This window comes from Gastrolobium bilobum, unplaced genomic scaffold, assembly GCF_033153095.1.
Source record: "Gastrolobium bilobum isolate Gb01-03AN ecotype WA unplaced genomic scaffold, APGP_CSIRO_Gbil_v1 utg7600, whole genome shotgun sequence".
In the NCBI taxonomy this organism is placed as follows: Eukaryota; Viridiplantae; Streptophyta; class Magnoliopsida; order Fabales; family Fabaceae; genus Gastrolobium; species Gastrolobium bilobum.
This window is the reverse complement of record NW_026897674.1, coordinates 401,888-419,015: the sequence shown is the minus strand read 5'-3', so window position 1 is coordinate 419,015 and position 17,128 is coordinate 401,888. Positions and strand designations below refer to the sequence as shown.

Genomic DNA, 17,128 nt, shown 5'->3' with positions numbered 1-17,128 from the left:
AAGGTCTTGGACACTCTCATCCTTTGAGCTAACTTTTGAGGTGATGTATCGCAAAGTTCTTTACACTCACATACTTCCCCGTGAAAAAAGCATCTTTAAATAGGTTTCCTAAGTCAACAATGACTGCTCTGAGACTTCTGCTCTGGTTCATTTATAAATTTTTTTATAAAATCAATCTCAAGCCGCCTACATCTATAATCAATAAAAACACTTTGATGTCTCACCCACTTGTTGGGAGCAAATCATGAGGATCCCCCAGGACTGATCATTCCCAAAAAATCGTATGAATGGGAAAGCTGACTTGACGATGCTTTAGGCCTCTCGCAGGATTCTTCTCATGACACTTCTTGTTACACAAAATGCAGCATATGCAATAGTTTATGCCCAAAAATGCTTCAATAATTTTTTAGCTTTTAACGTGCTTCTTACCATTTCAAAAATTGGCCTATTCTTTCTTTTTGTTATACCATTTACCTAAGAAGTATAGCTGATCATTAACGGATGAATTTTACAAAACATGTAAAACTCATTTGACTTTATTTGATCTTATAATTTTCATATTAAAACATTCTTTTTTCAATAGGGAGTTTAAGGGTGTGCATGATAATCTTCCTAGAATTAATTTTTTTTTCAATTTTTGTTTCCAAAAAATAGAAACGAATAGAAACAGTGCTTCAAAAAACCGGTTTATTTTTCCCAAGAATGAACCAGTTCAATTTTTGTATTGAGAAACAGACAAAAAAAAATAAAAATGTTTTTTTTACCCAAACACAAAATGAGAAACACTTGTCTCTTTCAATTACTCTCCACCACTACAATCACCACCACCACCACCACCACCACCACCACCACCACCACCACCACTGTCCTAACATGACCATCGCCACCATCGTCTCCGCTCGTCGTACCGTCATCGTTGTCGTACCACCACCATCACCAATGTCAATGCTACCATCACCACCAACTCCACGTCACCGCGACTGTCATCACTACCACCACCACTTCCATCACCTCTATCACTACCAATCTACCACCACCACCATCGCCACTATTACCACCACTGTTGCTACCATTACACCATATGAAAAGGAAAGTGATTATCCGGAAAAAAATTATGCTTAATAAGAATAGTTTTTTATTCTATATTTCTTATGTTATCAAACACAATTCTCATTTTCGGAATAAAAATAAAACAAAACATGTTGTCAAATACATTTTTTTATTCTCAGAAACTGTTTAAAGACATAGAAATAGAAAAGAATTATTTCAAATAATACCGAAAACAAAATGGTTATCATCCACACTCTAAATTCTTTGAATTTGCAAAAAAAAAAATCTAATTTTCTACTTAAGAAATACATCAACGTTTTTCTTTTTTCCGTAAAATCATCTACAAAAATTAAGATAAGCCTATTTTTTTCCAATGTTCTACCACAATCGATCATGTATTTCTGTATGTATTAATTCCTATGGTTGTTTTGTTCTTTTGGAAAAGCATATCCTGATGTTGCTTCTCCCGAAAAGGTGAGAAAGCTAGATAGTCAATCGTTGGCAAACCAGTTACCATCATTTTCTAGCTAGATAGTCAATAACTTTAGCCCACAAAAATATAAATGACCAAATCTGAGATTCTATGATTATGATTCGTTATATGATCATGTTATTTTTTTTAAGATCAGAGAATCCAATCCTCTTGTTTACATCGTGAATATTGGGAACTCCATTTCTGTATTATTGTGTGACCTTTTTCAAAAAGTTTCCTAGCACTAACTGTGTGTTTGGTACAAGAGAAATTTTTATTTGTCTGGAAATCTCGAATTTTAAAAATATAATTTTTACATTCAGTTTACGATAATAACTGAAAATTTAAAATTTCAAAAATTTCAGTTTCCCAGAATTCCGAAAAAAATCCGTGTACCAAACGACCCCTAAGTAAATTCCAAAAAATTCGTGATAGAAAGTAAACTTTTGCAGTAGTTGTTAGGTCACAAATAAACTCAAGAAATGGTTAATTGTGTTATAAAATATTTTTTAAGTAATTATTATTGTTAATATTTCAAAATAAAATACCGTAACAAAAAAGCATAGAACACTTGAAATTTATTGTGAAAAATCTCCTTGGCTTGACATGAGAAAAAACCACGATTCCAACTGGTATCTCTTCCCAATCGCAAAATCAAATATAATAACCATAAGAGTTAAATATCTCAATTATAAGCGGTAGTCTAAGATTTTATCTTGGATTAAGCTTTCAAATCAAATGACATTTTATGCAAGTAAAATAGGGATAAAAAATTTCTACCAAAAAAGAGAGGGTATAGGGGTAAAATGTGCAATTTAGTTTAATTATTAACATGCTAAAAATGGACTTGGATTAAAAAAGTCATAAGGTGACAATTGATAAGAAAAAAAGCGAGATGTAAGTAATAAAAGAATAAATCACATTTATGAACTTTTCCCAAAAATTAAACCTTTCAAAATTTCTGCACTAAAAAAGAATAAGTATTTTTATAAAACTTTCGCTAATTACATTTTTAAATTCAAAATTGTATCTTAAAAAGGAGGAGCGTTATTTTTACAATATTTTTTTATTTACAACTTCTTATAATATATTTTTCACTGTTAATTTCTATCAATCCAACGATTATCATTTATTAGGTCATATTTATTAATTAATTATTAGTTCAATAAATTATAATTATTGGATTGACAAAAATTAACAATTTTTTTTAGAAGAAGTTATAAGACTCTCCTTTAAAAAAAAGTATTTTGATTTAACAGCTTTTCTATCTTCCTTTCCCAATTTTAGAACTTTAAAATAACGCAAACAAGGAAGGTCAACGAAAGGAGCTCCGAAGCTGTTTGAGCATGTGTTGATTTAGAATATATTTTGACTTAAAATGCTTAAATTAAAATTTTAGATTATTAGTGATTGTAATGATTTACTATTGTATTGATGTGGCTCCGGACAACAATAGTAAAGATAAAAAGGGAGGTTGCTAAGTATATTGTGAACCGTTGAAGAATCGATTAAAATGTAAACAACTACTTCAACTCAAAACGCGAATTTTTTTTTTAATAATTTATATTATTTTCTAACACATGACCTTATCAAAATCTTAAGATATTAGATGCGAATCTTTTTAATAATTTATATTATTCTCTATGACATCTCATTCATATTATGAAGCTTGAGCGCATATTAATTTAGATAATACTTGACTTAAATGTTAAAATTAAATTTTTAGATTATTGGTGATTGTACTGATTTATTTAAGTATTGATATGGCTAATATGAATTTTATCTTCCCATTTTCTCAGTTAATGGCTATGTCGATATGACTCGTTTGTTATGTTGGTGTATGTAGTAACTTTTTTTTTTTTTTTTTAAATATTTTAATCAGTTCATCGCTTCGTAATAATCTAACTCGGAATGAGTCATAAAATTAAGACTTTAAACTCCTCCTAAAAACATTATTGAGAAAAATTAAATACATACTTCCACCCCCACCTGTTCAGTTATCTGACACCAACTAAATTATTATCATTTGATATATAATGGCTTATTATTTGTTGAAAATTTTCTTATTGAAATAATAGTAGTCTCTCTTAATTCTAATACAAAATTATATCTAATAAAAGGAGATGGTTACAAACCCCCAAGGGTGTATCTCTAAATTGGCCTACCACAAACTCACTTGAGCATAAGGGTCATTTTCCCTAAATAACGGTCTTCGGCCTCAAGCAATGACAGAAATTATAAAATCACCAATTTAAACATTGATCTCGACCCCAAAAATACATGTAACATTAATCTAATAATCCTTCTATCAGTTTACTAGAAGGGAAGAAGGAAAAAAAAAAAACTTAACTCCATAATTAAATTAACGGAAACTAACATAAAGCTTAAGTTCAAATTCTAACAAGCAAGTATCATTGTCTCCTTATAGACGGTTCTAAGGTCACACAAGAACAAAAGGAAAGGATACCCGAATAAGAAAGAAATAAGATCCTTAACAATGTCTATGATTTCAAAGGACGAACATAACTTCCACATCACATGCAGTGAGTATAATGAGTGAACTAGGAATGAAGAGTAAAAAATTTGATCACTCATCATTGGTTCTTTCTCTTAGCCTCACTCACACACAAGTTACAAAAAGCTAGGACTAACAACAATATGCTTCAATGGGTTCGCCACATCATCCCCACCAGCATGCTTGACAAACTCAGCTGGGGTGAGAAAACTGCCATGGCAAACGCACACTATCCTCACTTCCTCACCTTTCCCATACCGGTAAAGAAAACCTTGTATTCTTTTCCCATTAGGACCCTCTCCTTTTGTAGACACGCACGGCATGTCTTCCAACAGGTTCCTCACAATGTCTTTTGTTCTGTTTTCAGGTGGTGAATGTTTGTTAGTCTGGTTTCTCATTGTTCCTTCAGCAATCTTGCCTGAGTTTTCTGCAACTCTGGCTCCTGAGGTGACTGGTGATTTCAGTTCAACCTCTGGCAACATGTTGGCACTAATAGGACTTCTAGCATCCACTGGTGTTGTTCCTGAAGCGTAGCAGAAATGGATTAGCATATAATTTTGAATTGAACATACAAAAAAAAATAAAAATTCATTTACTAAGCTTATATTTGTGTTTGATCCACTTCTTTCACAACTGAGTAAAAAATAAAAGTTGTTGGCAGTCTTGTAGGAAGAATAGGCATTAGAAGCGTTGATTAATCAATAGTATGATTAAAAATGTGAAGTGGTTGTGTTGTGCGCATTGAATATCCTTGTACAACCATTATATAAAACCAGCTAAAAGGACTTCAGCACAAAAACAATGCTGTAACTCTTCAAAGGACAAGCCTAAACAAAAAGGCGGCTTTCGTTCTTGTGCTTTTTGGTTGCAAGATCTCAAATAGGAGCAGCTGCCAAATGAAAAAGGATTCAATTGAAGAAACAACTATGTTAGACAGCAAGAACAACATGAGCTTTAAAATCAGGCCGCAGTTTTCATGGTAATGAAGATATTATATCCAAAAAGAAAGATATATCTGAAACTATAATTTGACCACTCTGTTGTCAAAGTTGTTAAACTATGACAGCTAAGCCCCGACTCAAATTCTAACACACAGAAGTAAACTAACCCTAACCCAAACCCAATCCACATATCATTAAGTTGAAAACAGGCTTTGATAATATTGAAATAGATTTTCTTCATATAAAAACTAGAATGCAATTCATGCACAGAAAACCTAAAGTTCCTTCATGTCTTGATAGATTGAATGAAATTTTCAGTAGAATGCTAAGAGTTCTTTTATCAGATGAAGGTACCAAAATTAATAACCAGATCCCATTGGGACACACCTTTCTGAGTTTTTCTCTGAAGTTACATAGAACACTTGTTCTCTGCCAAATAGAGGCAGTTTGAAGAATTGTTAAGATTATGAACTATATGTAACCCTTTATTGTTATATTTACTGTGAAGTTGCCCACTACACTTTCCAAAGGAGAATTCACAAGCAGAGTTTGGTTAAGGTCAGAATCCAACAAAAGAAAAGGACAATTCATGCCGCTTGTTCATGTTTTCTCAATTTCTTTGAAACGAGAAGAAAACATTACTTGCAAGATACCCCAAAATGAGATAAAAGCCTGTTAGTAAACTATATATAATGTTCCAAGAGATATTGATTTGAAAGCACTCTCACAGATATACAATCACTGATTGAGTAAATACTTCGTTAAACATAGTTTTATAATAATAAATAAGCTAGTGCTAATGAGCTCAGTTTGTGCCTGTAATTCATGTAAAAAATGCTTTTCCTTCAAAGTTTAAACCAGTTGTCTCCCTTAAAATATTATTTGTCTATCTTACTTAGGGTGCTAAACGAACCAGGGACCTTTGGCTCAGCTCGTAAAGATTTGAGCTTCCATGTCTAAAATTAGTTGTTGACACAAGACTTGAACTTATATAAAAGCTCGTTTAATAAAAAAGCCTTAGGCTCCAATTCAAAAGCTCGGCCTTAGAGCCTATCAGGCTGGCCTAGTATATATATATATATATATTTTTTTTTATACTTTTTATACTACTTGTAATAGTCCTCTCTTTCTCCTCAATCCATTTCACCTCATTTTAATGGTTAAACAGACTTTTTAAATGATTTTGTTCTATATTATGTTGTCTGGATATACATTGAATTTATGAATATTTATGGAATTACTAGTGTTGTTGATTGTATATTCTATTTGGATAAATTTTTATTGTCTTGTTTTTTGTTTTTGTTTTTTTTTAAACAGGCTAACACCATAGGCCGATAATTATATTTATAATAGGTAACAAACTTGGTCATACTCATACTAACACATTTAAACACAGACTTAGCCTTTTAAGACCAAAGCTCAACTCGGCTCGACCGTTAACACCCTTGAATTCTTACTGCTTATCATTTGGCTACTAGATGTCAAATAATATTCGCAAAATCAGGACAATAATACAAAATTACAACTTTAACAGATGAGCTATAAAGCAGTCCTACTACTAGCCAGTGAAGATAAATAAATTTCAGAGTCATCCTCAAACATATAAAATAATAAATAAAAGTATTCCTTTCCTTAATCATTACTACGACCAACTTACTGAACGAACACTGTAAAGAATGCAAATTTGACCATGTAAGAAAATTAAGAAGGTAACCTTGAAGGAACACTTATATTGAAGGAAATTACAAAAATGGATAAAAAAAGGCAGGACAACAATGCTAAAAGTTTGCGATTACTCTGTATTCCTGACACCATCCAAGATCTGTATTATTTCAAATTAAACGGCAATTTCAGCTTAAATAATGCTATTATGTGAATCGTTGGGTTGTTACAAAAATCATATGGTAAATGTCAAACTGAACTAGGAATATTTTGATTAGTTTTCGAGAGGCATGAACATGATCTGACATGACAAGACATGATTGACATTGGCAGTGAATACCATGGTCGGTGACTTGCTACCATGTGACACATACAATAGAATCCAAGAGCCCATCTTGATCGGTTTATGTAGCCAATTCGCGTCTATATTAATTCCATAAAAAAAATAAAATAGAGTACATCTATGCTTGATAGAGTTAAAAAGAAACAGAAAAAATAGTAAAAAAATTGTTACTTTCAGTGATGACTAACATCCTTAAAAGTCGGCATAAAACGGGGAAAAAGAGACTAAAATCCAAAAATAAGACACAGCAGTAACAATAAAACACCTCGTCATCAGAGCACCAAAAAATAAAAAATAAAAAATAAAATAAAATAAAATATTAAACACCAATTTACCTTGACCTTGTTGACACTCAGGTTCTGAGGTCCCGGAAGACCCAGTTCCCTGAGAAGAACCAATGGAACCCTGTGACGGCGATGGAGGTGGCAACAACCCACCACCCTTCTCCTTCTCCTTCTCCCCATTCAAACCAAGTCCACAAACACGAGTGGTCAACGACGCCGTTCTGTCCAAGCTGGTAAATTCATTAAAAGCACCTGCACCTAGCTCCACCACAAGATTGTTCCCTTCAACAACACCTTCTGAACCAACCTCTTCAGAAAAAGCACGATTCCTTTCCCTCATAGCCTTCAAGTTCCTCTGCTTCTCCGAACGCTTCCTCCTTGCCTCCATTCTCCTCAGCGTCTGCAACTCCTTCCTCTTCCTCCACTCCTCTTCAGTTTCCGTTGGTAGAGAACATGTCCTTATGAGAGGGGTGCAAGCCATTGGTACCACATACCCCATCTCTTCATCTCTCACGGGGTTCACAAATTCAGGTATCGACGTTGTTCTCTTGATCTTCTTCGCTGTCGGGTCAACCCCAAATCGACCATTCATCGAAAGGCCAAGACTTAGCTCAAGCTCCTCTTCTTCATCAGCATCAGCATCTGCATGATGATCAGGTTGCTCCACCTTCACCACCGGCAAAGGCAAGTGATGGTGGTTCGCCGCCACGAACCTCTGCAACAGATCTCTCGGGAAATTGCTCATTGATGTTGAAGAAATGTGATGATGACTCTTCTCCCTGTCCTCAACCTGTGCCATTGGAAAATTCTGCAAAACTAATAAATACCCAGATAGCCAAACCTCACAAAAACGTGAAATTTTTCAAGAAGGGATCTTGGTTCGTTTGTGGGTAACCGAAGATGATTCATGATAACACCGAAATGAAACAAAGTTGAATGCTTTCCATTTAAAACCGACCAATTCATACGTTATTTTTACATTTTCTCGCAGTTTCCCTGTAAGCATACAGAGAGAGAGAAATTGAGAGAGATAGGAAGAAAGAGAGAGAGAGAAAATCAGAACCGGGATTGTGAAAATAGGATTAAGATTAAAAAAGAAAAAGAAAAAAAGAAAGAATAATAGAGAAGAAAAGGCATAAAGATGAAAACAAAAAACGACTGAACGAAGTGAGGAGTTAAGAGTTAGAGACTCAAGTCTAAAGAGAAGAAAATGGCCAAATTGGGGGCGTGAAATACCGAGAGTGTCCCTAGGGGATAAGGGAACGACACGTGGAGGGACAAGGGGTTGTTGGGTTACAAGTGGCAGTAGGATCAAGTCATGAAGTGGCGCGTACGAGGCGTCTGTCTCTGCTGTGGATGCTGTTGTTGCGTTGTAATTGTCTTTTAAGAAGAGGATAGTTTCCCTTTGGAGATGGAAAGGGAAATGGTTACAATGCACACGTGTCGTGCGATTGCAAGTCAATGGAATCAAACCTCCACGTGATGGAACGACAACGTGACACATATTTGCTAGAGAAAAAGATAACATCCAGGCCCCAGCTCCTACGCTTTTTTTTTTTTTTTTTTTATAATTTCGTTTTTGAAAAGATCATATGTAATATTTATTTATGGAAAAAAAACTTTAATGCTAGGAGTAAGGGTGTAAATTAATGTTATAAAAAGTGAACCGATCCGGCCGGGTCGACTCGGAAACTAGTGAATCGGTCATGTAATCAGTCCGATTTTTATATTGGATCAGTCGTGTTACAGACCCGGTGCGACCTGGTCGGTTTTCGTAAAAACCGGCGGTAGTAACCCAGTCCGGTCTATAAAAAAAAAAAACTAATTGATTTTCATAAATTAATGATTTCTTTTACTCTCAAACACAAATGGTTTGTTTTCTTTTGAAATATTTGAGTGATTTGTAGTTTATTAACTTACATAGATTATGTACCTACAATATTAATATTATCTTCATTATGCAATATGTAGAGAATTTGATTTGATTTATAATTAGAGATGTCGTTTACTGAACCTGAAACATTAGTATCACAAATATTATATGTTTGATTGATCTTTTGTTGGACAATGATGTGTAATTTATTATTTTCATATTAAAATATTTGAAATTGATATATTTTTTACAAGTATTTAAGTATATTTATAATTTTTTAATATAAATTACAGATTTACATATACTTACCGGTTCATGCGGTTGAACCAGTGACCCACTGGTTGAATCGGTGACCTAGTACCTCGACCGGGTCAATAACCGGACCGGGTTAAATAACATTGGTGTAAATAGATTAGGACAGACTAGACTTTGGCTTAATAAGTTAGATCTGTATAAAAAATATTGAGTCTGGTCTGACCTATTAGCCTGTGTAGGCCCTAAATTATAAGTCTGACATGACCTATATTTAAAAAGTGAAAGCTTTGGTTTAAGCCTGTTAGCCTGTTTAAGCTTATTAAATATTCAATAATTAAAAGAATAATTAAAATAATATTACTTTATTATTTAAAATTATTAGATAATAACTTTATTTATTTATTAAAAATAAATAATATAATATAGGCCGACTTGTAGTCTTATAAACTCGACATGACAAAAAAGCATGTGGCTTGTTTTCTAAATAGGTTTTTTTAAATTCTAGATCTATTCTATTTAACTTTATAGTGCACACTCATTGAATTAGGAATTTTTTTATTAAATAAAAACAAATTTTAACACTATAAAAAAAGTAAAAAGAAAAAAAATCCTTGTTTAATAAAAGGGAACACTGAGTGTGCACCCGTTACATTAAAATTATTCTCTACTCATCGGTATGAGATAAGCGAGTTTTTCTATAAAATTTAGCATTTCTTACATTATAATAGATAAATTTATTTTTTACACACATAAAATTATATAAGACTTGTATGATAAAAAGAGAGAGAAAGAAAATATAAGTTATACATATTTTATATGAATATATAAAATAATTTATCTCGTATGGCAAAGAAATATTAAACATTTTTTATAATATCGTAATATTATGGTCGTGCTCAATACATAAATAAGAAAGAGTATACATATAATAGTTTAATGTAAGTAGTTAAGTATAAGATTATTTTTTGTATTATAAAGATTGATACAACTTGCTGGAAAAAAGATTGAAAATAAGATATTTATATTATGAGATGGATCCACATAAAAGGAGAAAAAAAAAGCAAAAAATTCTCATCACACTTAATATACTAGGATGCAAACGATTGGAAACACAGGTTGTAAACAAGTCATGGCCCGCATGCGTTTGAGTGAAGAAGTGGAGAAACGTCAAGGGAGAAGAACAGACTCAATTGCTAGCCAGTAGCATGCATTTCCTTGTACCTAAAAAAAAAAAAAGTAGCATGCATTTCTGTGGAGAAGTGGAGAAACGTCAGGAAAGGACAGACTCAATGACAAGCATGCGTTTGTGGAATTCGATTGACATACCAAATTTAATTATTATTATTATTATTATTATTATTATTTCTTTTAACCGCCTTTAAATTAGGTTTGAAATTCGATAACTCCAAGCATCACTTTTCACTTTTCAAATGATTCTACCTTCTAAGATTTCGTCAGAATGTCTGTAACATGATCTTTGAATTTGCAGAGATTATGCTCGACCTCACCACATAATAAGCTTCTGCATGTAATGATACTTGATAATATCATTCGAATATCTTCAGCTCCAACATTTGTGTTAAATTGGTTTGAAAAGGACTCCATTTTTATCTACTTTAGATATCATTGGCATATTTTTGCTCTGAAACATATATAATATTATTTATTTGCTTCCCTTCAAGGCCAAGGAAATAAAATATTAATCCAAAATTAGTCATCTTGAATTGTCCCTAAATTCTGCAAACATCTTTTTAGATCTTTCTATGAATATCAAGTTATCTGGGAAGGAGGTGTTTGGTAGGAGAGAAAAAAAAATTGTGTGGGAAAAAGAGTAAGGAAAAATATGTGGCCATGTTTGGTAAGAGGAAGAGTTAAATGAGGTATGAGAAATTTTTTTCCCGTCTAATTTTTTTACACATGGACCATAAGTGAAATTTTGCCATGGATGAGATGAAAAAAAAAAAAAAATCCTCCGTGGTGATGAAATTTTACACATAGTATCATTAAAATTCATCCAATTTTTTCAGAAAATTTTTTACCTACCAAACATTTTTTTTAACTTACTCAACAAAAAATTCTTTCCAACATATTCGGAGCAAATTTATTTCTCTAATAAAAAATAATTCTCCTATACTAAATGCCCCATAAGGGTATACTATGCTTTCATGTGCTTGTTTCAATTCATGTAATAAATGGATGGACTTTTGAAAAAAAAGAAGAAGATTTTTTATGTCTTATTTATTTTAGAAGGATTTTTTTTTTTCAAAAGTTATAATTATTTTGTATTTGGAAGTAGTATATGAAAACAAAATAAAACATAACTAAATACATTCTTTAGTTTGTAGATTTGATTTTCCTGTCCCTTCTTCACAGGTTGTTCTACATGAGTGACCACATAAACTTCTTCTTCAATAAAACTAATGAGAAATATTGATTTAACATCCATTTGATGGATCTTCGAGTGATTTTGAGATCCAAGTGAAGATAAATCATTCGTGTAAAAATTTCAAAATAATCAATACTTAGCTAATTTTGCTTATAGCTTTTAGCCAAACTTAACTCTCAAGTTGTTTTCTAACTAGCAAATCTCTCCATTATTTGCCTTGATTCACTTCTTATATGTTGTTTCGTCATTAATTATAATATATATATGGTCATAATCAACAAATGAACAAAATTTATCACAATTTCATTAGTAAATTTGCATACTACTTTTATCACCAATTGACATTTAATTCCACGAATTTTACAAAACCTGTAAAATTTAATTGAAGTGAACTCTCCATCTTTATTTGATCTTAGAATCTTCGTATTAAAGCCTCTTTGCTATTTAACAAGGGTTTTCAATTCTTTAAACTTACAAAAAGCTTTTAATTTTCTGGTTAAGAAAAACGTCACTGTTAATTTTTTGAAAAACCATCCACAAAAATTAAAATGTACCTCTTTTTCCTAACATTCTACCTCGTTAGGGCCACACATATGATGGTATTAATTTCAATGGCTGCTTTGCGCTTTTGGCTTTTCCAAATAGAAACAAAACCCATGTTGTTTTCCTAAAAAAGATGGGCAATTTAGATAGTCACTCACAAACAAACTGGTCACCCTTATTTTCGAAATTAATAATTTTCGCCCTCAAATGACAAAATGTAAGATGCCCCAATTAATTCTTTTCTTTCATTGTTATTTGCAAACTCAAAATAGTCTTTTGTACGGACAGATAATAGGAATATCCGACCTTTTGTAGTATGATCAACTTCTTATTTTCATCGTTAATAGTGGAAACTCCATTTCTATATATATTTATTAGGTTTGGTGTTTGTCATTTTAAATAATATAAGTTATATCATTTTAGAAGAGAGATAGACACAGAAAAATGAAAATCATAGGAGAGAAAAAGTTGATGGTTTTTTATAATTTAAAATTTAAATAAAAAAAATCTGTGTCTGTATCTCTTTTAAAATGACATAATTTTATGTAATTTAAAATGACAAATATTTTTTTCCATATTTATGACCATTTTCAAATAGTCACCCTTTTAAATAGACTTTTTTTTAAGGCCTTAACTTCTATTTAATAATATATAATAGACTGAGTTTAACGTGATAGAAACAAGACATCAAGCATTATTAAATCGGCTTGCCCATTTACACCACTGTATGTACTTTTATGATCAACTTCTTATTCACATCGCTAAATAAATTTCAAAAAAGAGACCCGGTACAAAGTAAATATCTACAAAATGATGGATGAATTTAGTCATACTTTTTTCTAAATAAATATTTTCTTAAATTTTCAGAATAAAGGTCAATAACCAAAAAGTAAATAATACCATAAATTCAATTGGAGAAATTTCTTGGGTAGACAAGAGAAAAAATCCTAGTTCCAATTGGATATGTCTTACCAATTGGCAAAAATAAGTTCACTAGAGAAACAAAATTTGTAAAATATCTTATCATTTTTTCTCTACCAATTATAAGAGATAATTTTATATATCTCTTGTCCCTGTTATCTATGTATGAAACAATACATTACTTATATATTTGACAATTTAGAAAAAATTGAAATGTTTGTTTCCGTATTTTATCTTCCAAAAATTAAAAATAAAGTGGTGCAACAAAAGTATGTGAAAATATTACTATCTTATAAATATAGTGGACACAATATAACAACTTACATATTATAAAGTAGGAAGGGATCTTTTAACTTCTGTATTAGATTTAAAACTCTTACTTTCTATTTTAGCAGTTAAATTCCATTCATTTAATGGTTGTTATTTATTTAAAATTAATAATTAATTAGTATAATTTAATGAACTATAACCATTAAAAGGACGAAAATTAACAGTTAAAATGAGGAGTAAGATTTATAAGTTTTACACCGGAATCAAAAGATCCCTCATAATCATTGTTAATAAACCCGGATCGGTCCGGAAACTGGTCATATAACTGGTTTAGGTGAAGCAGTGGATCGACTATGCATTGGACCCGGTGTGACCCGATCGGTTAACCAGTGACCCAGCCCAGTTTATTTTGAAAAAAAATTCCAAAAAAAATAAAATCATAACTAACATATTTGAATGATCTATTGCTTATTGACTTACATAGGTTATGTATCTACAATACTAATATTATCTCAGTTATACAAGAATTTTAATTTGTTTATAATTTGAGATGTCATTTTTTTAGTAAACATTAAAGATATCGTTTACTGAACTCTAAAATATCAGTATCACAAGCATTATATGTTTTTGATCCTTTGTTGGATAATTATTTTTTTTTATATTAATTTTCTTAGATTTTATATTACTTTTTTAGCTATTTAAGTATGTTTATAACTTTTTTAATATAAATTATAAATTTAAATATAATCTCTGGATTATGAGATTTAACCAATAATTCACTGATTAAATCAATAACTCATTAAGTGAATTAATAACTTAATAATCTAATATCTCGACCGGATAAATAATCGTCCGATTTTAATAATATTGTTCTAGTTATTCTTTTCATGTGACTGAACTTTTCCTATATTTTCAAAATAATATCACTCTATTTAAATTTGCTTAAAATTACACTCCGCTTTTATTACAATTAATTGCAGTGAGCTATTTTTTTTTCTTTTTTTATTTAATGGTCCATTTCCTCTCTCTACATCTAGTTGCTAGACATTTAATCAATCATTCATTTCACATCCACATTGCAGCACCAAGTTGCGATTGAAATAATATATCATTAACACTTGGTATATATTCGATAATTTATTTCTTGTTATAGCATTTTTTTTTACATCATTATGACGACCCAAATTATACCATGCTGTTCAAAGTTCCAATATTCCATTTGGGTTGTGTTGACTTTCGGAAAATTGTACGTCTTGTTCATAATCAAAGTGTCGAGTCTCGTTAGAAGTTTTCCCCTCGTAGATAATTCGTAGATCATGTCAAGATGAGATCTTAGCCTTATGGTTTTATCTCAGCGGATGTTTGGTAGAGGAGAAATTTTTTTATACAGTAATCACGATTTTCAGGAATATGATGGAAATATGAGTTTTCTGAGAATGTTACCAAAAAGTTATTTGATAGACCAAATTATTTCCAGAAATACTAAATTAATTTTCTTGATACTATATTTAGTTGTATTAAATTTTTTTTGCCATTGAAATTCTATAATACCATTTCCTGAATGGTATTTTCAAAAAAAAATTACACACAAATAAAATTCCGGAAAAATTAGATTCTCAGAAATTTTTTAAAAATCTTGTACCAAACATGAATAAATACGATTATCACTTATAATTTTTCGAAAATTCTAAAAAAAATCTTGTAACAATGAAGTTATAATGATTTTCTAATTCGAAGCTTCTAATTAGGAATCTCAACCTTTTTTTGTATTTTTGTTTTTTTGGTACAAAAATCTCAACCTTTTAGAATGAGATAATTTTGGTACGCCATGGGGAGAGAGGTTTCACATTGTAAAAAATAAAAAAACTTCACATTTAAAGATTATCACGCCATGGGGAGAGAGGTTTCAAATTGTAAAAAATAAAAAACTTCACATTTAAAAGCTTATCATGATAATCTTTTTATTTGAATGAATGACATACTTTAATTTTGAAGATAGAAATATCAAAATAATATCAACCGTACACCATACTTTGCAAGTGGGAAAGAATGAAACGTAAAAGAAGGCCAGCAAAGCAAGGGCAGGGCACCACTCCACCAGGCCACAACTATAATGGCATATGTTTACTTTTTCTCTATTTTTTTTTTATTTTTAATTAATATTTTCCTATCAAGTTGGGTGACAGAAAAATAAGGTACCAAAACGTGGACCGTACGTATAGAAATGATGATTAAGATCGAACGGTGAATGTTGCTTGTGAAAGGCGTAAGGTGAAAGGAGCAGACAAAATCGGAAGGAATCTCCGGACAACACACGGCATGAGTAGCAGCAGATCAGATGAGGATTATTATCAGATCCGGTCGTGGGTCCCTCCAAGAGGCCAAGTTGAGCATTTCGTTTTTTTAATGTCTTCGTTTTTTCTGGCGCTGTTGTGGGGTGAGTGACACGTGTCATATTAACAGTTCATGGGAGGACCAAGTTGCAGAGGATGACGTGTCGAACATGAGTGTGGTGAAAAGCGTACGTTGGTGTGTCAGAATGACGTGACGGGTTGGGATCGATAATGAGCCCTTTTCACAACTGCCTCAGAACTCTCACACCTTTCCCTTTGACACGAGTCTCTCTCTCTCTCACTCTCACTCTCTCACACCGCTTTTGCTTTTTCATTTTCTTATATTTGTTTTATTTTATTTTATACACGAAGAGAAAATTATCCATTCTTTTATGTGTTTAGGACACGTTTGCTGTATAGTACAAGATAAAATATGATAGTATAAGACTTGATAGAATCTGATAGTATAACACTTGATAGAATAAGATTTGTTTGTATAAGATCTGATTAAATTTTAATACTATCTAACGTTTGATATAATATTGTATAAGATAATATCATCTAATATTTTAAAAATTAATATATTAAAAAAATTATTTTAATATATTAATATTGAAATGATATATTAGTTCTTGAGAATTGTACTTATAAGCAATATTAATACATCAATCCCTTATCAGGTCTAATTCCTCCCCTTTAGGCCTGATTAAGTTATACATCATTTTGATGTATTAAGGGGTTCTGCTGTATAACCTTATACAATACGTTGGTCACACCAAACAACTGAAAATGTCATAACGTATAATATAAACTTATATTATCAAGTCTTATACATCACACAAAACAAAGAGGCCCTTATTGTTTAAAGTTATTTCTAACAATCTCAAAATTATATTGTTATGAAGGTTGGGAAAATTAATAAAAGATATTTTAATAAATTAATATAACAAAAAATTATTAAAATATTATTTATTAATTTCTTAATTCTCAAAATGATATAATTTTAAAGTTGTAGGAATTAATAAGAAGCAATTTTTCCTTCTTTTATACTTGTAAAAGTTTTTTGAGATATGTGCGTGTAGAACTGATATGTTATGTGATTTGTGCATTGTATGATGTGTTAATTAATTAATCCCATAAACCCCCACATAATGCATGTTCGTGAATTTGCTTGCTTAAGGGCCCTATAATTTTGTCGTGTGATGCGCAAAAGAGAGTCCTGGTTAATGTATTCGACCCTTTTTGAATAAGTTGGTCAACCTTCTTTCTTCTTATAATTT

The 17,128-nt window shown here is 31.2% G+C and overlaps 1 protein-coding gene across 2 annotated transcripts; it reads right to left on the bottom strand.

Annotated features, from left to right (window-relative positions):
• Positions 1-3,804: 3,804 nt before the first annotated feature.
• On the bottom strand, positions 3,805-16,183 carry LOC133309197 (ninja-family protein AFP3). Of its 2 annotated transcripts, XM_061509943.1 has the most exons (3): positions 16,165-16,183; positions 7,319-7,909; positions 3,805-4,560 (listed from the first exon to the last, which is right to left on the bottom strand). In XM_061509943.1, the coding sequence occupies exons 1-3, from the start codon at positions 16,181-16,183 to the stop codon at positions 4,154-4,156; spliced, it is 1,017 nt and encodes a 338-aa protein (XP_061365927.1). In that variant the 3' UTR covers positions 3,805-4,153. The 2 variants fall into 2 exon arrangements, with proteins under 2 accessions (XP_061365927.1, XP_061365926.1); XM_061509942.1 differs by lacking the exon at positions 16,165-16,183 and having other exon boundaries at positions 3,806-4,560; positions 7,319-8,420.
• Positions 16,184-17,128: the final 945 nt, after the last annotated feature.